This window comes from Durio zibethinus, chromosome 26, assembly GCF_047325235.1.
Source record: "Durio zibethinus cultivar Kanyao isolate XHJ-2024 chromosome 26, ASM4732523v1, whole genome shotgun sequence".
NCBI classification, from domain to species: Eukaryota; Viridiplantae; Streptophyta; class Magnoliopsida; order Malvales; family Malvaceae; genus Durio; species Durio zibethinus.
In genome coordinates this window covers 2,151,295-2,174,292 of record NC_143187.1, presented here as the reverse complement: position 1 = coordinate 2,174,292, position 22,998 = coordinate 2,151,295, and the positions used below count along the sequence as shown (strand labels likewise).

Here is a 22,998-nt window from a genome sequence, read left to right as displayed (position 1 = left end):
TTGGGCGTACTCTTTAAAAGACTCGTTTGACTTCTTCTCCAGATTCTGCAAAGACAAACGATCAGGAGCCAAATCGATAATGTGTCGATATTGACTGATGAAGTCATGTGCCATATCACTCCAAGAACGAATACGAGTCCTATCCAACTGAACATACCATCTGGCGGCAGAGCCAGTAAGACTGTCCTGAAAAACATGCATCAAGAGTTTTTCATCATGTGCATGAGCTGCCATCTTTCTGCAATACATGGTGATGTGGGTTTTGGGACACTTTATACCGTCATATTTTTCAAACTTCGGTACTTTGAACTTATAGGGGATAACCACATCAGGGACTAGGCAGAGCCCAGCAGCATCTACTGACCCATAACAGCTAAATCCTTCCACAGCCCTTAGCCTCTGCTCTAGCATGCTAATCTTGGAACTTTCTTCAGCCTCTACTCTCATCTTTTCCTTCTCCTTCTCTTTTAAATCATCTAGATCAGGAATTGGTTCTGCTACCTTTTCAGTGAAGACAGGATTTATATAGCTGTTATACTGTCCTGGGTTGAAAGCTGATGGCATTCCAAGATAAGCGAAATGTTGTGGCGGGACCTCTTGGGCAGACTGGGCTTGAGGTGGGCCAAAACCTGGAGGGTACAATGGGTCAGCCACTTCTTGCTGGCTTGTACTTCCTTCAACTCCTTTTCCTTTATTCATATTATTGAGAGCCTCCAGAATTTTGCTAAGTTCATTTTCAATCTTCTCCTGAGCTTTTTCTAGCTTTTCAAATCTATGAGAACTTTCCTCCTCCATTTGCCTTGCTCTGGATCTTGTGTTGTATGGATGAGCAAGGTTTTCGCTAGATGGAGCTATCCTCGGACCTTGAGTACCATACTCATGATTAGAAATGTTATGTTGTGCCTTATGTATGATGCTTTGATACACAAATGAAATGTACATTTTTTTTGAATGAAATCTAGCATGAAATGAATGCAAATGATTGTGTTGAAACATGATCATGAAAAGAATACAGATGCATACAATCAGACAAACAACATAGTTAGTTTCATGAATGAAATGAAAGTAATGCTGATGCATAACATTACAAAAAATAATACACAAAGTTAAGCAATCAAAATGATTAGATAAACACCTTTTTTGTGTCCTAATTTCAGGGTATATCTATCATTGGGTAGAAAGGACTCTATCCTAGGGTTAGGCACTCTTAAGGTTCACTACATGTGGTTTTAAAGTCAGAGTCTAAAGGTCCTCAAATTGTTCCTTACATCCTTGTCCATCACAGACTAGTAAGGCACCCTAATCCTCACCCATTACAGGCTACAAGCGGAAAAGGTTCAATTTGAGTGGGAGTATTTCGCTAGCCACTACGGAGGCATTAGACCTCACGAAAGCAATAGGTACTTTACTCCCTCCTAGAGGGACGGAGCTCGGGTATGGAGCTCGGGTATAGAGCTCATGTTATGCACATGCACATGAATGACATAATTAACAAGGTAAATAAACATGAATGAATAATAACACATATATACAAGAAGGGTTCAATTTTATTTAGCTTTTGGATAACACAAATTATTTGCTGGCCTGACTCTCAAAGTCCCCAGTGGAGTCGCCAAGCTGTCATAACGTCTAGATCCGGGGATCTATCGCTAGACATTAACTTTAGGGAGTCGCCACCAATCTTTTTTATCTAGGTGCGATTGGCCACCTAAAGAATCTGTCCTTTCAGGGAACACCTAAGCTTGAGGGTCCCTAAAAGAATAGGTTCAGGTCTGCTAACCAGAACAAAGTTCGGGAGTTCGGTTACGTGTGAGGAAGGTTGTAGCACCCTCACAACGCCCATCAAAAGATGGTACCAGCTTAAATTTGTGTTATCCAAAAGCCTTAAAATTTTACCAAGTAATTAGTTGTTGGAAATTATTCTCAATTGACTCTAATACTTTTAGCAGAAAATTGAGAAAATTCCCTCACCTCAGGAGTATGCAAGAAAAACTACTGTTTCACTTGCAGGGGCTCCGTCGTCGGATTTATTAAAGAAAAAACAAAATCATCCAATTAATTATTGGAAATTATTCTCAATTAACTCTAATACTTTTAGCAGAAAATTGAGAAAATTCCCTCACCTCAAGAGTATGCAAGAAAAACTACTGTTTCACTTGTAGAGGCTCCGTCGTCGGATTAATTAAAGAAAAAAGAAAAAAAAAATCAAGATCAAAATCAAAGTAAAAAAAAAAAAAAAAAAAAAAAAAAAAAACCTGGAGCGGCACGGATTGCGGCTCGGCTCGGCTCGGCTCAAGGAAGAGAAAACGGCTCGGAGAAGCGGCTCGGGAAGAACGGCTCGGCTCGGCTCGGCTCGGAGGGGGGCTGGGCACGCGCGGGTCAGAATCGGGTCGACGCTCGGGTCGGGTCGGGTTCGGCAAAACGCGCGGATCCTCTGATTAACTTAAAGCCAAAACGACGTCGTTTTGGGAGGGTATAAAAGGCACCTTCTTCCGTTTTTCGGCAGAACGCTCCTCTCCCCTCTCTCTCTTCCTTCCCTTTTCTCTCCCTTCTCTCTAAAAAACCGAAGAACTCCGGTGGAAGATTCACCGGATTCTAGAAATTTTCGCCGGAATCTGGGTTTTTTCGCCGGAAGTTGGCCGGAAATTCACCGGTTTCTGGGATTCTTTGCCGGTTTCTGGGATTCTTCGTCGGAAACTGGGCAGTTCGCCGGAAACTTCAATGTTGGCCGGAATTTTAGCCGGAAACTTCAAGTTTGGCCGGAAAATTCAACCGGAAACTGGAATTTTCCAGAAACTCCCAGAAAAAAAAAATTTCGAAAAATCCCCAAAAAAATTTCTGATAATTTCTGGAACTCTCCTAAACCTTTTCCTAGCCTTCTATACTCTTCCCTACGCCTTTGCTTCTCAAATCAGTAGCTCTAGCTGACTGTTTTCTGTGTGTTTTCCAACTGTTCCAGGAGGTGCTTTATATAGGGATTGATCAGGAGTTTCTGATCAATCCCAACTCCTCCTTGGACGGGGATTCAGTCTTTGAATCCAATTGGACTCTTTAGATTGAATCCCCACTCCCAGTAGGATTCTTCAGCTTCAATCTCAACCTTCCAAAAAAAATCAAATAAATATAAAAAAATAATAGATAATTAGAACAGATAAATAAAAAGATATTATAGTAAAAAAAATATCTGATAATCAGGAAAAAATCAGAACAGATAATTTAAAAAAATAATAATAATAAAATAAGATAAACCCAAAAATATCTTACAAAAATAATAATAATAATAATAATAATAATAATAATAAATATATAACTATATAAATAATATACATATAAATCTAATCTAAATAAAAATAAATAAACAAAGATATACATAATAATAATAATAATAAAATACATAAAATACAACAAAAAAAAACATAGGATTGAAATGGGCCTTACCCATTTGGGCCAGGCCCAATTGATCTGGGCCCGGACCCAATTGGGTGTCTACATATATATATATATATATATATATATTAGATATGAAGACCTCAAGGAAAATGATTAGGAGTTAGAGCAACTAGATTTTTCATTTTGATTCGAGTTTACTCACCTCGTTTTTACAATTCACTCTACTGGGATAACAATACTGGTCGATAATAATAGGGCTACCAGGTCGGATGAACCTAGTTTTCTCGAATGAGATCTTCCTCTTATATCCAACACCTCCCTAATTTGGTTTAAGTTTTCTCGGGCATTTTTTTTTACTTGGATTCAAAGTCCAATTATGAATTGAAAAACAAAATTAACACCCAATTAATAATTAAATGATCCAAAAGTGCATCTCAACGTTCAAAAGCAAATTCTAAGCTTGAAAGTAAAGCTCGAAACTTACGAAATTAAATTTTAGATTTCAAAATTGAGTTTTAAGCCGATTTAATAAAATTTGACTATGAGTTATGAAAATCAAATATAATTTTAAAATCCAAATTAAAATTAAATAAAATTAAGCTCATTAAAAGAATTGATCTAATAATTCAACTTAAATTATTTAAAAAATAATTCAGAAGATCTCGGACAAAATGGGTATCTAATATAATATCCATAAGAAAAGCAATAACAACATTCACTGTTCCGTTTCTAACCATCTTAAAAGCAGATGAGCAATAATATAATAAAAAACAGTTTCAGGGTAGCAAACAATCTACTTTGGGGATGGAATCAATGCATCTGCCATGAGCATTGATGCAAGAGGAATAAACAATCTCGCCGGGAACAGCTGAGGTTATGTTGATGTGATCTAATAAAATGTTGGTGCAACCAACGCTCTTACTGCAACTTAGATTGATTGCGTCGTCGCTCAAAGATGTTCCTCGAAACCCCATGAATGAAATATCACTTAGCTTAACAGCCGATTCCTTTAACAACGCAGAGAATCAAAACCAATCTTATTAGAGAAAACACAATAGAAGAAAGAGGTGGATAGCTAGTACTTCGTACCTGATTTTGGCAGGTTTTACCAGGCGAACAATAGTACTGGTCAATGATGATGGGATTATAAGCATTGATGAGAGTTATATTTGTGAAGACGATTTTCCTGGCAAATCCAGACCCTCCCTGGACACAACCAAGTGCATGGTCGAAGAAAATGAGATGTGAATTGAATTGAATTATGGAAAAGGAATGAGCTTAATCTTCAATTACCTGCCATGTTTTGATCCTTGCTCCATTTTGGGTACCATTGAAAGTACAGTTTTCTACACGTATATCTTCCACTTCCGCCATTGCCCCGCCTTCTCCTAAGCTTCCAACACTAAGAAGAAATCCTTATTGGAATTTATTGATTTTTTCATTTAGCAAAGCGTGTTTGAGATTTTTAATTGAATTAGCTTATAAACTTCAAAACTAGAAACCATCTATACAAATTAAAAATTAAAAACATATAGACTACTTGATCTGCTTGAATTAATAAATATAATAGATATAATTAAACATAATCTTTTTTCATTTAAAAAAAAAATCTTTTCAGTTTTCAATCTTATAATTTGAGGCATATATATGTTAAAAGGCAATTTTAAGAGTTCCTAGTTTTTATTTTTTAAAAAGAAAATTTCATTCAATTAATAAATTACAAACACGGCAAAATCCCTTAAGAAACTTTTTATAAATATTATTATTATATCAAAATAAAAAAGTATCTTATTCACAGTCAATAAAAGTTAATCGGTAATGCATATCTCATGAGATTTATTAAAATTAAAATTATAATTAAAAAGGAATACAATAAAAAAATATTTATCTTTAACTTGTGAAGTTAAAAAAAAAAAAATCCACCTAAAACCGACCTCTAAGAAAATATTAAACAAATAAATATTTTAAAAGGGTTAATTAATTAATGACAAACCTTATACCATGGCCTGGCCCACAGTCCACGCCAGAAATGTTGATATTATTGCAGCCCGAGTTAATTGCAATACAATCATCACCTAAAATCATACAACGAAAGTTTGAATCCAAATTTAAAAAAAAAAAAGGAGAAAACCAAAAAACAAGAATTTACATGATTAATTTGAGAAGAAAAATATTATTTCCTCCATTTCATTTTCTTTATTCATATTTATTAATGATTCAAAACTATCTTTTTTTAAGCACTTAATATTCTCATATTTTCTATATTTCAATAATTTTTTCATATTTTTTTTACTTTTTAAAATTAAAAATCATGAAATGTCAATTTTTTTTAAAAAAATAAAATTTTAATATAATAAACCCAACAACAAAATAACAAATCTCCCTAAACACCATTGAAGCTAATAATGAAGGACAAAAATAGAGAAGAAAAGTACAAAATAGAAATATTCGTTCAAATTAAGAACAAAAGAAAAGAAACATAGAAAAAGGTTAAAATCATAAGAATTTAGGCAAATTTAAAAAAGAATGTACCTGTTCCAATATAACAATCTTGAATTTGAACATTGGATGAAGAAGAGATGTCAAGGCCATCAGTATTAGGGCTTGTTTTTGGAGCGATTATGTGAAGATTTGTGATGGTTATATTTGTGCATGAATCTATTGAGATATGGCTTCTAGGACTGTTGATGTGTGTTAATCCACTGAGTTTAAGATTATTGCACGAGGAAAATCCCAATGCCTGGTATCATTAGATTCATCAACAAAAATCATTATACGTCAAAATCTATTAAACATATACGAGTATAGAAAAATTGAACATATAAACTTTATAATGAATCAGTCCATTTAATAGTCCATTTAATTCAAAAGTCAAAAAACAAAAGATGGTAATTTAATTTGCTACAACCCTACCTGAAAGTAATATAATTAGTAATATAATATTACTGGTTTTTAATCAAACACGACTTCAGGCATATTATGAGTTTAAATTGTACATTAGAATGATTCTAAAAAGAGTTTTAAGGCATCATCTATTTATTTAAATGTGCAAATTTAATAATGAGAGAAAGATGCAACGTACCAGAGGTCTTGGTTTCCCTTCTTCAGCAGACTTCCACCAAATAGCTCCTTGGCCGTCAATTAGACCATTTCCATCAACAATTAGTCCGTTTACATTTCGAAAGGAAAGCCATCTCGAAATATCATGGCCTCTCCAATCTGATAGTTTACTTGGACCAACAATTGTTCCTCCAACCTGAAATCCATTACCAACACTTTTGACAAAGTTTTGATTCAATTGCATTAAATATAGGTTTCGAAGAGGTTATATAGTTCACGTTAACAGCCATATGATTTATTAATAAAATATTAAATTCTTAATTTTAATAATTAAAATTCAAATCCTAATAATCTCGAATACACAAAAGAGAATATAATTTATTGTTAAATATTATAAAAGATTTATACCTGGAAATGGACATTAGGTGAGTTGCATGGACCTCCAAATTGGGAGGGCTTGAGCAAGAACTTCCTCCCTGTTGGTACATTGAGGACAGGCATGCTCGATCTCGCTCCACAAACTACAATCCATGCCTTCATAAAAGCCTTCGCACATTTTGCAACAATCCGAATAAAATGTTAATTAAATACATGCACACAAAAATAATTAAACTTTGCACACAAAAATATAAAGGGTTAATATAAATGTACTTGGGAATCATCTGTCATTCCATCTCCAACAGCTCCATAATCCATGACGTTAATAAGCTGAGAAAATACCCTGCTTGATCTCAAAATCAGCAACCATAAAACCAGCCGGAATGAGTGATTCCAATCCTGCAAAAATATTAACAAACAAAAACAAATTCTATTGTAATATTGCAACAGCATTACGTTAGTAGATTAGTGCTGAATTATGCACTGTTAGAAGGCTAACCTACTTTCTGTGTCACAAGAAAAATATGGAAGAGTTCTTATCTCAGAAAGACTCAGAATTCTTACCATTTCACAAAGCAACAAATTGAAGTTTTGCACTGTCCCTTACTATATACCCTTTATAAACATGCATGTTGTCTTTCATTTATTTTCTCAGGAATAATCAAATATAATCAATAAATTATAACATACAGATTGGAGAGTTCAATGACTTTCCAAATGTAACTTCATTTCTTCTGGATGCTGTCTGTAGTAATAAATGAAACCATGTTGAAGTCCTTTTTAATATATATTTTTCTGTTTGAGGAGAATTCCTTGGGAGGAATATAACTTTGCTATTTGAGCAAAGAGATCATGGATCAATCATTGCGTCAAATGTTAGAATACTCATTTTTTTAGTATTCTTGATTAATAAAATCGATCTGATTATAAGTTTCAAGGACAGTTTCCCTTCCATTCAATTTTAATCATCACTCACAAGTATGACTTTTACCATTTTTAGGTGAATTTTATACATTTGAATGGTGATGATGAATGTGTTAACAAATAATGAACAAAACAAGGGGCTGAAGCCAAACCCAAGTTTCAAATGGCAAAATGATCCTTTCCTTCCGCAGAATTCCTCATGAAGTGTTGCTTAGCTTAATTTAGTATAATTTGAAGTATTTAATGCAATGTATTCTCGAGTTTGTCTGATGTGGAATTACTATCTGTTTCATTAAAAGCATATTAATTTGTTCGTTTCTCGAAAAGGAATCCTAATCAGTTTTAAAAACTTGGAGTTGGATATTATCAAACACAAGTTCCTGCAGAGAGGTTGTTCTTACCTAGAATTTATTTAATGATGAAAACATTGTTGAAGCAATGTGTTCGTATAAATCTAATATGATAACTCAATTTTTGTCTTTCCAAACAAGATCGATGAGTGAAATCTCAAGTTGCCTTAATTTCCCATCCCACCATCACGTCGTTTCGAGATTGAATTACTAAACATCTAGTCTCAAAATGATGCAAGGACACGGTGAAAATCCTTCCTATCCACCATCTACATGAAGCCTTAACAAAAGAAGTTAAGTTGCAGAGAAAAGCCAAAAATTTAATTATCAAAGCATTGTCCCAATTGATTTTCCAATGTTTTCCAAGGTTTAAGTAATGATACAATATTACGTTATTTGAATGATGATGTATCTGGCTTGCTGTTATATATAAACCACAGTGTCCCTCAAATTATATTCTGGAGACAGGATTTTGGCTCCATAATTCATCTATTCTGTCCAAAGGCGTTGTTGCAGTTAGAAATCAATTGGCTTTCTCGACTTACCGATGCCAACTGAATGTTGTCTAAGGCTTACAACCTGATAAAAACAGGTTGTAATCTTACAAGCTCCATACATGTAATAATTTTAATTGATCAAAAGGCTTCTTCTGTGCCTTAATTACCGTTTTCCTACGTGAATTTGGAAGATCACGGTAGAATTTATCAATGATAATAATAACAATAATAATAATAATAATTTTCTTAGTGATTTTTCCTTTTTGGTGAAAATTGTTTACTTCTGTGTTAATTGTTTTATTTTTGCGGCTTTGATTGTTGTGTGATTGCTTGCTGATTATGGCTGTTTTTTATAAGGTTCATAGTCCAAAAAATCTTAGGGTTTAATTGAAACAGAGGATTGGAGAAATCGGATAAGCCAACACAGATATGATTATGATTTTCTCTTTCCTTTTTATTTTTACTTTGCCTTTAAGCTTTTTTCTAAAATTGTTTGGTTTCCTTCTTGCTTCTCAAACTTTGACCTTTCCAAATTTAATCTGATCGTTCCTTTTATTAGATTTCAGTTCGGATTTTTTTTATTTTCGTTAATTTTCTGATTTTTTCTTGATTAAAATTAAAACGAATGAAACTCAAAGGGATTGCTCTAGTAATTCAACACAAATTATTTTAAAAAATAATTCAAAAGATCCGAATAAAATGGGTTACTATAATATCCATAAGAAAGCATCAACTTTCTCTGTTCCATTTCCAACAGATTTATTTGTTTCTTAAAAGTAAATGCACAATAAAATAGAAACAGTTTCAGGGTAACAAACAATCTACTTTGGGGAATGAATCCATGTATCTGCCATGAGCATTGATGCAAGAGGAATAAACAGTCGTGCCCCTAACAGCTGATTTTATGTTGATGTGATCTAATAAAATGTTGGTGCAACCAACGCTCTTACTGCAACTTAGCTTGATTGCGTCGTTGCTCAAGGATGTCCCACGAAACCCCATGAATGAAATACCGCTTAGGTTAACAGCCGATTTCTTTAACAATGCAGAAAATCAAAACCATGATTAGTGAAAACCCAATAGTAGAAAAAAGTGGATAGCTAGCACTTCCTACCTGATTTTGGCAGGTTGTACCAGGTAAACAATAGTACTGGTCAATGATGATGGGGTTATAGCCATTGATGAGAGTTATGTTTCTGAACATGATCTTCCTGGCAAATCCATGCCCTCCCTGGACGCAGCCAAGTACATGGTCGAAGAAAATGAGATTTGTATTGAATTGAAAAAAAAAAAAAACGTAAGCTTAATTACCTGCCACGTTTTGATCCTTGCTCCATTTAGGGTTCCATTGAAAATACAGTGTTCTACACGTATATCTTGCACTTGTGCATCCGCCCCGCCCTTACCTAGGCTTCCAACACTGAGAAGAAATTCTTCTGGGAATTAATTGATTTTTTCACTTAGCAAAGGACAAATATATGTATGTTGTTTAATTTCATTACAACTAGCTTTTCCAACAACTCCTAGGAAAATTCAGTGTTTGAGATTTTACTTTCCCAGGCAAAATTAAAACGGCAAAATCTATAGACTACTTTATTTGCTTAATTAAACCTAATCTTTTCAGTTTTCAATCTTATTATCGGAAGCATATATGTTAAACTAAAGGGCAACTTTAAGAGTCCCTAGATTTTATTTTTTGGGTTAATATCTCAACGGTTTTTGAACTATAAAGAAATATTCTATTTAATCTCTCAACTTTAAAATATGATATCTAAACTATAAATCTATTAATTATAATATGATATTTGTAAGATTGCTTCTCAACTATGTGTTATCATTTAGAGTTAGTCATCGTTATGTGTTAAAATATTCATAATTCATGCACTAAATTAGAGATTTTTAAAAATTAAAAATCATATTAAATATTTCATTATAGTTTATGGACTATTTAATATATTAATCTTTTTTTTTTAAATTCATTCATCATAGAACTAATAAATTACAAAAAACAAGCTAAAATACTTAAGAAATTTTCTTAAAATTATTATTGCTATATTTAAAAATTTTATCTTAGTCATTGTTAATAAAAATTAATAAAGTAACACATATTTCATAGAGCATATTAAAATTATAATTAAAAAATTAATATAAAAAATACTTATCGATATCTTAATTTCACTTATAAAATTAAAAAACTCCAACAGTTATATTAACAAATAAACTTAAAAATTATATCACCCAAATAAAAATTTTAAGAGGGTTAATTAATTAATTAATTAATGACGAACCTTATACCATGGCCTGGCCCACAGACCACCCCAGAAATGCTGATATTACTGCAGCCTGAGTTAATTGCAATGCAATCATCACCTGAAATCATGCAGCAAAAGTTTATATCCAAATTAAGAAAAAAAAAAAAAGGAGAAAAGTAATAAAAAAAAAAGCATTGACATGATTAATTCGGAAGAAAAATATTCTAATTCCTCCATTTCATTTTCTTTATTCATATTTTGTCTCAAAACTTTTTTTTAAAACACCTAATACTCTCATATTTTATATATTTCAAACTTGTTTTCATGATTTTTTTAACTCTTAGAATTAATTAAACATCATGAAACATCAATTTTTAAAAAATCAAAAATTTAATATAGTAAACCAAAATAAATAATAAAAAATCCCTAAACCCTGTTGAAGTTATTAATTAAGGACAATAAAAATAGGTGAACAGTAAAAAATAAAAATTTCGTTCAAATCAAGAAGAGAGAAAAGAAACATAAAGAAAATTTAAGATTATAAGGATTCAGGCGAAATTAAAAAAGAAAATTTACCTGTTCCAATAAAACAATTGCGAATTTGAACATGGGATGAAGAAGAAATGTCGATGCCATCAGTATTATGACTAGTTTCTGGGGCGATTATATGTAGATTTGAGATGGCTGCATTTGTGCATGAATTTATTGAGATATGACTTCTAGGGCTGTTGATATGTGTTAATCCACTGAGTTTAAGGTTATCGCATGAGGAAAATGCCAATGCCTATTATCATCAGATCCATCATCAACATGTTAAAATTTATTGAACATATACGAGAATAGAAAAATTCAACGTATATTCTATATAATGAATCAGTCCATTTAATGGAAGGGGATATATATATTTTTTTCTACTAGTTTCTTTTTTTTGTGCAATTTGCACGTGTGACAAGCATTATATATTTAAAAATATTGGATATAACATTTAGATTTTTAACCTTTAAACAACAATATATATATATACACTTAAATTTATTATTGAGTTACCAATAACCATATAATCCGTTAATAAAATGTTGAATTTTTTTAATAATTTAGAATTAATTCTTGATAGTTTCAAATATTATCTATTAAATCAAATACTTAAGTTTTCATTTTAGTAGAAAAAAGAAATTATAAGGCAAGAAAGATGCAACTTACCGTAGGTATTCCAGTCGCATCTTTGGCAGACTTCCACCAAATAACACCTCGACCGTCAATTGTGCCATTTCCATCAACAATAAGTCCGTTTATATTTCGAAAGGAAAGCCACCTCGAAATGTCATGGCCTCTCCAATCTGATAGTTTCCTTGGTGCAATAATTTTTCCTCCAATCTGAAATCCATTACCAACATTTTTTACAAAGTTTTGATTCGGTTGCATTAAATATAGGATTCGAAGAGGCTATATAATTCATGTTAATAGTTACATAATCTATTGATAAAATGTTAAACTCTTAATTTTAATAATTAAAATTCTAATTCTAACAATTTTATACCCGAAAATGGACGTTCGGTGAGTTGCATGGACCTCCAAATTGCAAGGGCTTGAGCAAGAACTTCCTCCCTTTTGGTACATTGAGGACAGGCATGCTCGATCTCTCTCCACAAACTACCTCCCATGCCTTAATAAAAGCCTTTCGCACATTTTTCACCAATCCAAATAAAATGTTAATTAATTTGCGCAGCTATAATTTGGATGAAGACAAATTATCGGTGATTTGCTTTTGAAGTTAATGAAAATTTGAAAGCAAAAACTATAATGTAGATATTATATTGAACGTGATCTTACTTGTTGGTCCATAGGAGACTATTATATATTTATGACTCTTTATTACAATCCTTGATTAGCCAATAGAACTGTTTATGGGTCAGGTTCGGGTTGAGTTGAGCATGATATTTCAGTATTTTATATAAATTTAAGTCCAACTTGATCTTTTGGACCCTATTTTCTGCTCAAGTTCATTTATGTAATAATAAAGCTTAAGTTTGCTCAAAGCATTAGTATTAAAATTTTAAAAATAAGTTTTTCATTTTTTTAGTAAATTATTAATTTAATTAATTTTAATTGAATATATGAATAATTTGGACTTGGATCTAATTTAATTTTGTTGAATACAATTTTAAATTAGATAATTTTTTTAAAAATATTTTGCATAAAAAAATTGGATTTTATCTTATATTATAAGTAATAAAGTAAATAGGCTTTGTCCATCATAAAAAAAAAAAACCAAATAGACCTTATTTCATTATAATAAAAATATTTTTTTATTTTCGAGTTGGGTAGGATTGAGCATAAACCTTAAATAATGAAACTCAAGCTTGACCTTATTTTTTATTAGATTTTATTTATTTGTCCACACTCTTTTAATGGACTTAATATTCAAATTCAAGTCTAACCTTATTTTTTTATCAGATTTTATTTATTTGTTTAGATCTTTTTAACGGATTTAATATTTTGTCCAAACCTTTTAAAATTTTAAACAAGTTTTCAGATTCAGGCGAACCACTCGACCCATGAGCAGGTCCATTAGCCAATATCTACTATTTAAAATTGTGAATTTTACATCATTTTTTGTGAATTTTACAAATACTAAATTACAATTGATTAATTTTTACCACAATAATTGTAGATAATTATAAGTAATATGTTCTTCTAAACAATATACTCTCTTTATTCCATTTATAAAATAAGATGTATATTTTGTAACTTTAAAATATTTTAATAAATATTTCGTAAAAAAATTACATTTTTTACATTTGAACAATTAGTTCAGTGATTAATGCCTGATTCCATATTTAAAACATTATATAAGGTCCAAATCTTCTTTTCTCAAATGACAAATTGATATAAATTAAAATAAATTTAATTCTCACTAAGTAATTAGAAACGGTAGAAAGATGTAGGCAAATCAAAACGTAAGTTACATAACAAAGGATTTTCTCAATTTAGTGATTTCTCATGATTTGGCATACTATAATGCTCCGAATTCCAAGCCTAGCATGATTTGATACTTATATAATTATTTCATAATGTTCTTTTAGACAACAAAAATGTTTTGGTACAAAGAATAACTAAGATAGTTGTTTCTTTTTTTTTTTTTTTTATTGACTTTATGGCTTATTTGTGATTTTTTTATTGTTTGCTGCCTTTTTCTTTGTCAGTTTCAACTTCTCAAGTTTAGTATTATTGATTATGTTTTTAATTATCCCTTTTTTTATTTTATAACTTTTTATCACTTACTTTTTTATATTACAATAATAAGATAATATAACCCCGTGGTCCTAAATAGTATGATATAATAGGATATCTACTAATTTGATATGATGATATTATGTATATAATACCACGAGTCTTTGAAAGTGTGGATTACATTTTTTTGTGATTGATTAATGATTTTGGTTTTATCAAATATAATGAATATTAAATAAAAATTAAAAATATTGAGGTAACTGTCAATGTAATAATAAATTAAATTTATAAATAACCACGAAAATACTGATTACATGTTATTAACTTCACTAATATTTAAAATTTTTATAATATTAATTCTAATAAATTATTTTAAAATATTTACATAAATTATTATATAATAAATTTGAAGTTTAGTTTAATTGGTTCAAATAAACCATTGTTAAGAACTAACATATAATAAGTTTAGAGTTTAAATTTCAACAACTGTAATATTTTTTCCTATTCCAAGCTACAAATTTAATTTTTAATAAAGTTGATGTTTCGTGATTTTTAATATAAATAATTGAAAAATAATGAAAAATAATTTTAGAATATAAAAACATAAGAATTTAGGTGTTAAAAAATATAGTTTTGAGACATTTCAATAAAAAAATGAAAAAAAAAGGGACGGAAGCAGTAAATAAATTATCCAAAAAATTAAAAACAAAAAGCTCGTGTGTGTGAATATATTTCAAGGAAATGTACTTGGGAATCATCAGTCAGTCCATCTCCAACAGCTCCATATTTCATAACGTTAATAAGCTGAGAAAATACACTGCTTGATCTCAAAATCAGCAACCACAAAACCAGCTGAAATGTGTGATTCCAATCCTGCAAAAATATTGTTGACATAATGCAACAGTAGGTAAAGGAGTACTGAAGAAATATGCAGTAATGTTGGAAGGCTACCCTACTTTTTCATGCCACAAGAAAAATATGGAAGAGTTCTGAAACCAGGAAGACACAGAATTCTTACCATTTCATAAAGCAACAAATTGAAGTTTTGCACGGTCCGTTACTATATACCCATTATAAACCAAGCATGTTATCTTTCTTTTATATTCTCAGGAAAGCTCAAATATAAGGTAATTTCTTTGTGCTTATTAATTAACATACAGGGACAGATAATGTTCTTTGGTGGAGGGTTCATTGACTTTCCAAAAATTTCCAAACATCTCTTCTAGAAGGTATAAACCAATTAATAGATGAAAATGTTTGGGTTCACTCTTTTTTAGTATATGACCAATAAAATTTGATTATAAGTTTCAAGGACATAAGGGCTCATGAAGTGCTGCTTAGTTTAATATGGTACATTTTGAAGAATTTAATGCAAATAGATTCTTGAGCTTGTCTGAACTGGAATTAGAATGTGCTTATCTGTTTCATTAAAAGCATATTAATTTGTTTGTTTCCCGAAAAGGAATCCTAATCCGTTTTAGGAGCATAAGTTTCTGAAGAAAGATTCTTATTAACTAGTATTTATTTTTGTGCAGAAAATCTCCTGCTTTACACCATGGCCAGGCCCGCAAATTTACTTTTTTTTTTTAATGTTTTAATTGTAATCTTCAGTATAGAGATAGTATCATCACCTGTTATTCGATGATGAAAAAATTGTTGAAGCAATATGTCCGTGCAAATTCAAAAGGATGCCCCAAATTTTGTCTTTCCGAACAACATTGGCGAGTGAAATCTCAAATTAGCTTAATTTCACATCCCAGTAACTTATGTTTCTTTTGTAGATGGGAAGGGATTCCTAGCCCATCATCACATTGTTTTGACACTGAACTCCTAAATATCCGGTCTCAAAACAACGTGATTGTGCGATGAGAATCCTTCTCACTTACCATCCAAATGAAGAGTTAATAGAAGAAGATGCAGAGAAAAGCCAAAAATTTAATTACCAAAGCATTGCCCCAATCGATATTCCAATGTTTTCAAAGGCTTAAGTCGATGAATGAAACAAAATTATTGTCAGAACGATTTTTCGACCAAGGGAACTTGATCGTTAGACTTGATGAAAATTTTTGGAGTCGCCACCAATCTTTTTATAAGATGTGATTGGCAACAAAAAATATTATTTTTTAGTAAAAAAATTTTAAAATTAATTAAAATTTACTAAAAAAAGTTTAGGTCTAACTAATCAGGACTAGGTCTAGGAATACGGTTACAAGTGAAGAATGTATTAGCACCTTCACATTGTCCGTTCAAAGAACGGTATCATTTAAACATGCGTAATCCTATAATTTTGATAACATGGTCTTTTTTATTTAAGTTTAATTTCTTAAAATTTATTTTAAAATATTTTTCTCTATTACGAAATTAACATTATTATTATTATTCCGTATTCTATAAATTCTCCAACGCTTTGGTGGAATTTATAGAAAATCATTATTTAGAAAATATTTCAAGAAAATTGACTATTCACAAAATTCTCAAAATTTCATCATAAGATTTTAATTATTTTTTTTTAAAATTTTAAAAACATCCCAACTCTTTGGTAAGTTCCCAAAATTTATTAAACAAATTTTAAGATTACCCGACTCTTCGGTGAAATCCTAACAAATTTTGAACAAGTTTTAAGATTATCTTAATTTTGGTAAGATCCTAAATAAAATCATTTTTTTTATAATTAAAGGAATTAATTAATTAATCTTTATTATGATTATTTTTAAAAATTTTATTATTTATTCTTTAATTATATTTTTTTTATAAAAAAAATTTAGATTATCCTCACTCACCGGTGAAATCTAAATATTAATATATTGTTTAAAGAAAATCGAACTCTTTTAATTATATATATATATTTTTAAAAAATTCAAGATATCAATTATTATTAATTTTATTTTTTATTATTGTTTTACATTGTTTAAATCAATCTTTATTTTAGTGAAAATAATTTTGGATTATCCCAATTCTATGGTGAAATTCAAAAAATTATTTTTACATTGCAATAATTAAAGAAAACTAAACTCTTTTAGCTTTCTCTAAAAATTACATTTAAAAGATTCATTTAAACAATTTATTTTTTGTTTAACAATTTTTATTTATTTTTTAGCAAAAATTATAATTTTAAATTATCCCAACACTTTAGTGAAATTTAAATAATATTTTTGCTTGTAATAAAATTTATTTCCTTTAAATAGTTATTATTATTAAATTTTTTATTTATATTTTTTTAGGTCTTTATTTTATTTCAATTTTATTTTTTATTCTATTTATTTATTTGTTTTTTTTAAATTATTACCAATAATAATATAAAATAATAATAATAATAATAATAATAATAATAATAATAATAATAACATCATAAAAAATAACATAAAAATCAAAACAAAAAATAAAAAGAAAAAGAAAAGAAAAAACCTACGAAACGGGTCGGGTCGACGCGCGAATCCTGCGTGGGTCGAGTTTGATCCAGACGTCCAAAACGACCTCGTTTTGAAGGGCCTATAAAAGGCCTGTTTCTAGTTTTTTTTTTCTTTATTTTCTCATTTCCCTTTTCTCTCTCTACCCATAGCTCCTATCTCTAAAAAATTCAACTCCTATGCCGGTCGCCGTGGAGCCCAATTTTCGATCGATTTCACCGTGCACTGATGGCCAAAAACTTCAATGGCGCTGAAAAATTCAAAGATCTCCAAATTTCGGTGACAAAAAAATTCAACGGTCACCGAAAAATTCAAACATTTCTAGATTTTGGTGCCGAAAAATTCAAAATTTTCCATGTTCTGGCGACCTAAAAAAATCCAAAAAAATTTCAAAAATTCCCTAATGATCTTTTTCTCTTTTTAAACACCTTTCCAATTCCAAAATTTTCAAAAACAAATCTACAACTTCCTAGATCAAGAATTTCATTCTCAAAAACTTTTTTTTATGTGTTTGCTGTTGATTTTTTTTTATTGTGTGTGTTCCCTCTTATTGCTCTTCTTTTTGTTATGCATTCCTTGTAGAGATTAGCTCTATTTATAGAGCTTCTGAGATTCAAGATCTTAGATCTTTTAGGATCATTTTGTGGAAATTTTGGGTGTTTATTCGGTGACTTTTGGTCATCAGATTTCATGCTATCATGTTAGGTAGTGTCAGGAAAAAATTTGAACCACTCTAGCAGCTTGATTTCGGCTGTCAAAGTTGAAATCAAAGACTTTTTTTAAAACTTTTTTTCCTTTTGTTTTAAAGAATAATAATAATAATAATTATAATTATAATTATAATTATAATTATAATAATATAATTATAATTATAATAATATAATTATAATAAACAAAATTAAATAATAATAAAAAAAGAATAAAATTGGTGCCTATAGCTATCTTTCTTTGTTTATTTATGAGAATTAGGAATAAAGCAAAGATAAAAAGACACCAATTTGTTCAGGTAAACACATACAAAAAATGAAATATTGAACATAAAGTTTTTTTGTTTTTGAAAAAAAATTTGAAAGGCTCATCTAAATAGAGGCTATAAAACTTTAAATTCAAAAAGCTCCTCTCACCAGAGGCAACGAACTTTAAATTCTAAAAGCTCCTTTAACTAAAGGCAACAAACTTTAAATTTAAAAGGCTCTTTTCATTAGAGGCAACAAACTTTAAATTTCAAAAGCTCTTTCAACCAAAGGCAACAAAATTTTAATGTTAAAAAGCTCCTCTGACCAGAGGTAACAAACTTTAAATGGCTTATTTAACTAAAGGCTACAAACTTTAAATTAAAGCTCTGAGAGGACTTATAGATTATGCCACTTGGTTTTACAAATCATGCCTAATTTTGATAGAGTCCTCTGACCAGAGGCTTTTGAAATTAAAAAAAAAAACTCCTATGACCAAAGGCAACAAACTTTAAATTCAAAAAGCTCATTTCACTAGAGGTAACAAACTTTAAATTTAAAAAGTTTCTCTCACTAGAAGCAACAAACTTTAAATCTAAAAGCTCCTTTAACCAATGGCAACAAACTATAAATGTTAAAAGACTCTTCTGACCAGAGGCAATGAACTTTAAATGGCTCTTTTAATCAAAGGTAACAAACTTTAAATTAAAGATCTGAGAGGACTTATAGATTATGCTACTTGATCTTACAAATCATGCTTAATTTTGATAGAGTCCTCTAACCAAAGGCTCTTAAAATTAAAAAAAAACTCCTCTGACTAGAGGCAACAAACTTTAAATATTAAAAAGCTACTTTTACCAAAGGCAATAAACTTTAAATTAAAATCTGAGAGGAAATGGTATTTGAAAGATTTCTCTAAATAGAGGGTTCACATTTTTTCTACTTTTGACTTTTTCTTTTGTTGGTCTTGGATTGTCCTAGACCCATACATTTGTCGTGTCACATGAATGTGTGAATAACATTTTCATGTTTTTGCAATGCCATGCAATAAATGATGATCATGATGCGAATGCACTTATTATGCAAATGAAAAGACCCTATTTTTTCTCTTTTTTTTTAATTGTCATTTTTCTTTAATTCTCAAAATTTCTCAAAGTTTGTTTGTTTTTTTCTTTTCTTGAATCTTACGCATTCCAGTAGTTGATTAAGTTCAGATGAAAAAGATTTCTCTTCATATCCCATGTTCCATGTCAACCATTTTATGACTTATAAGCCACTATTCTCATTGACCTTTGCTCTTTAATATTTTGCATATCATTTTAAATCTCTTTTAAAATAATGTGTGTGTCTTTTATGGTCATTGTTATTCTTTCATCATCTTTTGAATTTATGAAAATTATAATACATTGTACATTTATCTTTTTAACGAGAGGGACAAAAGAAAAGATAAATAAAAAGGTATTTTATTCGAAAAAAGGGATAAGTGTTTTATGCATTATCAAAAGGGATATAACAAGGACAATAAGTAATCACATAACAAATATTCAGATCATCATGAACTAATTCATCATGAATTTTTTTATGAAAACTCTTGATTGGTGCTATTGACTTTGCAAAAATGTAGCAAACCAAACTAGTCCAAAACCATTGAGATCTTTTGGCACATATTGAGGATTGATCCACTCCATTCATTATCCCTTTTTTTTTTTTATTTAGGTTGTCATTTCAGGTTTTCAACTTAGATATCTTTTCAATTTATTTTGTTTTTTTAAAATTTTTTTAAGCATAATACTTTTTTACTATATTGGCATTGACTGGATTTGGCAGATAATCTCCATCCATTCTTGCCAAGATTAGTGCTCCACCAGAAAAGCTTTTTTCACAACATATGAGCCTTCTAAATTAGAATTTCATTTTTTTCGAGGGTACTATTGGTTAGGAAAAATCTTTTTCAATACTAATTCTCCATCGTGAAATTATCGTGGGTGAACTTTCTTATCATGAGCTCACATCATTCTTCTTTGATATAGTTGGTCATGGCAAAGTACAGCTAATCTGTTTTCTTCAATGAGATTCAATTGTTCATATCGAGTGCGAACCTACTCAGATTCTTCTAACTCAACCTCTATGAGAAAGTGCAAGGAAGGAATTTTAACTTCAATGGGCAACACTGCCTCCATCCTATATACCAATGAAAATGGTATAGCTCCCGTAGATGTACGAATCAAAGTTCAATAAGCATGTAATGGAAATGGTAGCTTTTCATGCCAATCTTTATACACATCTGTTATCTTTTTAATAATTCTCTTTATATTCTTATTGGTTGTTTTAACTGCCCCATTCATCTTTGGATGATAAGGTGTTGATTTATGGTGTTTGATTTTAAACTGAGCACAGACTTCAGTCATCATTTTATTATTCAAATTAAGAGCATTATTCGAAATGATCCTTTTTAAAAAGCCATATCGACATATGATCTCTTTTTTGATGAACTTACAAACCACCATTCTTGTCACATTGGCATATGAAATTGCATCTACCCACTTGGTGAAGTAATCAATTACCACTAAAATGAATCAATGTCCATTTTAGGTTTTTTGTGTAATAGGCCCTATCACATCCATTCCTTACATAAAGAAAGGCCAAGGTGTTGACATAACATGCAGGGACGTTAGAAGAACTTGAATCTTGTCTGCATGAATTTGATATTTATGGCATTTTCTAGCATACTTAATGCAATCTTTTTTCATTGTCAACCAATAGTATCCTGCTCTTATTTATTTGTTTAGTCATTATGTGACCATTTGCATAAGTTTCATAAACACCTCCATGAATTTCTTCTAGTAACTTTTTGGCTTCAACAGCATTCATACATCTCAATAGTGTTTGGTCTCAACTTTTCTTATATAAAATTTTTCCATCTAGAAAAAAACTCATTGTCAACCTTCTCAACATTCTCTTATCATTCTTTAATATGTGCTCTGTGTACTGTTGATATTTAACATATTGTAATATGTCAAAATACCATGGTTTTCCATTAATTCCTTCTTCAACATTTGAACAGTGAGTTGGTTTCTTTCGTAAGGTGTATTTGATGGGTTAAATTTCAGTATTTTCATTTAATTTGAATATTGTTGCCAATGTAGCCATTGCATTAGCTATTTGATTCTCTTCTCGAGGTAAATGATGAAATCAAATATTCTTAAATTCTTTAATCAATTTTGATATGTTCTTTTGGTATAAAATCAATTTTAAGTCTCTGGTTTCCCATTCTCCTTGCAATTGGTATATGATCAAGGCAAAGTCTCCATAAACTTTTAAAGCATGAGCTTTTTTTTCAAGAGCAGCTTAAAGACCCAAAACACATACTTCATATTCTGTCATATTATTGGTGCAATCAAAATTTAGTTTCGTAATGATTGGGTAGTAATCCCCTTCTGGAGATATCAAAACTACTCCAATACCATGCCCCAAAACATTTGATGCTCCATTAAAATACATCTTCCATATATCTTTATTATGCTCTTCTTTATCTATGTGCAGTATAGACATTAAGTCTTTATTTGAAAAATCAAATGTCACAAGCACATAATCTTCATAAGTGCATTTTGTAAAAAATTCAGCAATAAAACTTCCTTTGATTACCTTTTGGGACACATATATAATGTCATATTCAAAAAGTAAAACTTGCCATATTGCTATTCTTTCTGACAATGAAGGTTTTTCAAAGATGTATTTGATTGGATCTAATTTTACAATGAGCCAAGTAGTATGATACAACATGTATTGTCTGAGTTGATGAGCCGTCCAAGCTAATGCACAACATATATTTTCCAATGGTGAATACTTTGACTCGTAATCAATAAAATTTTTGCTCAAGTAATAAATGGCCTGTTCTTTCTTTCATGTTTCATCATGTTGCCTTAAAATACATCCCATTGATTTTTCATGCACCGTCAAATATAGGATAAGAGGTCTTCCAGGGACAGACGGTATTAATACTGATGGGTTTGATAAGTATTCTTTAACTTTTTTAAATGCCATTTGATAATCTTTATACTATTCTCCTGCCCATGTTTTTAAAAAATCTTAAATATGGGATCACATTTGACTGTAAGTTAGAAAATGAAATAAGCAATATAATTTAATCTCCCTAAAAATCTTCTTACTTCTTGTTATGTACGTAGAGGTGGTAGCTCTTGGATGACACATATCTTATTTGGATCCACCTCTATTCCTCTTTTATTGACAATAAATCCCAATAATTTTTTTGAGGTTACACCAAAAGTGCATTTAGCTGGATTAAGCTTGAGCTGAAACTTTATTAACCTCTTAAATAGCTTTTTGAGATTAGTTACATGATTTTCTTTTTCACAAGATTTGGCAATCATGTCATCTACATACATTTCTATTTCTTTGTGTATCATATCATGAAATAGAGTTACCATGGCTCTTTGATAAGTTACCCCAGCATTTTCAAACTAAAAGGCATAACTTTATAGGAAAATGTTTCTCATACTGTCACAAAAGTAGTCTTTTTAATATCTTTTTGTGCT

At 30.2% G+C, this 22,998-nt stretch overlaps 2 protein-coding genes across 2 annotated transcripts; both read right to left on the bottom strand.

Moving 5' to 3' along the window:
• Positions 1 to 3,710: 3,710 nt before the first annotated feature.
• LOC111275444 (putative polygalacturonase At3g15720) lies at positions 3,711 to 8,859 on the bottom strand. The gene is made up of 8 exons (XM_089755869.1): positions 6,856 to 8,859; positions 6,441 to 6,712; positions 6,353 to 6,356; positions 5,923 to 6,130; positions 5,384 to 5,465; positions 4,684 to 4,792; positions 4,480 to 4,596; positions 3,711 to 4,397 (listed from the first exon to the last, which is right to left on the bottom strand). Exons 1-8 carry the CDS (start codon positions 6,988 to 6,990, stop codon positions 4,167 to 4,169), a joined length of 1,158 nt encoding a protein of 385 aa, XP_089611995.1. The 5' UTR covers positions 6,991 to 8,859; the 3' UTR covers positions 3,711 to 4,166.
• Positions 8,860 to 9,535: 676 nt separating this feature from the next.
• Positions 9,536 to 16,030, bottom strand: LOC149511106 (putative polygalacturonase At3g15720). Its single transcript, XM_089755868.1, has 6 exons — positions 14,797 to 16,030; positions 12,052 to 12,294; positions 11,428 to 11,635; positions 10,888 to 10,969; positions 9,911 to 10,019; positions 9,536 to 9,830 (listed from the first exon to the last, which is right to left on the bottom strand). The coding sequence occupies exons 1-6, from the start codon at positions 14,974 to 14,976 to the stop codon at positions 9,621 to 9,623; spliced, it is 1,032 nt and encodes a 343-aa protein (XP_089611994.1). The 5' UTR covers positions 14,977 to 16,030; the 3' UTR covers positions 9,536 to 9,620.
• Positions 16,031 to 22,998: the final 6,968 nt, after the last annotated feature.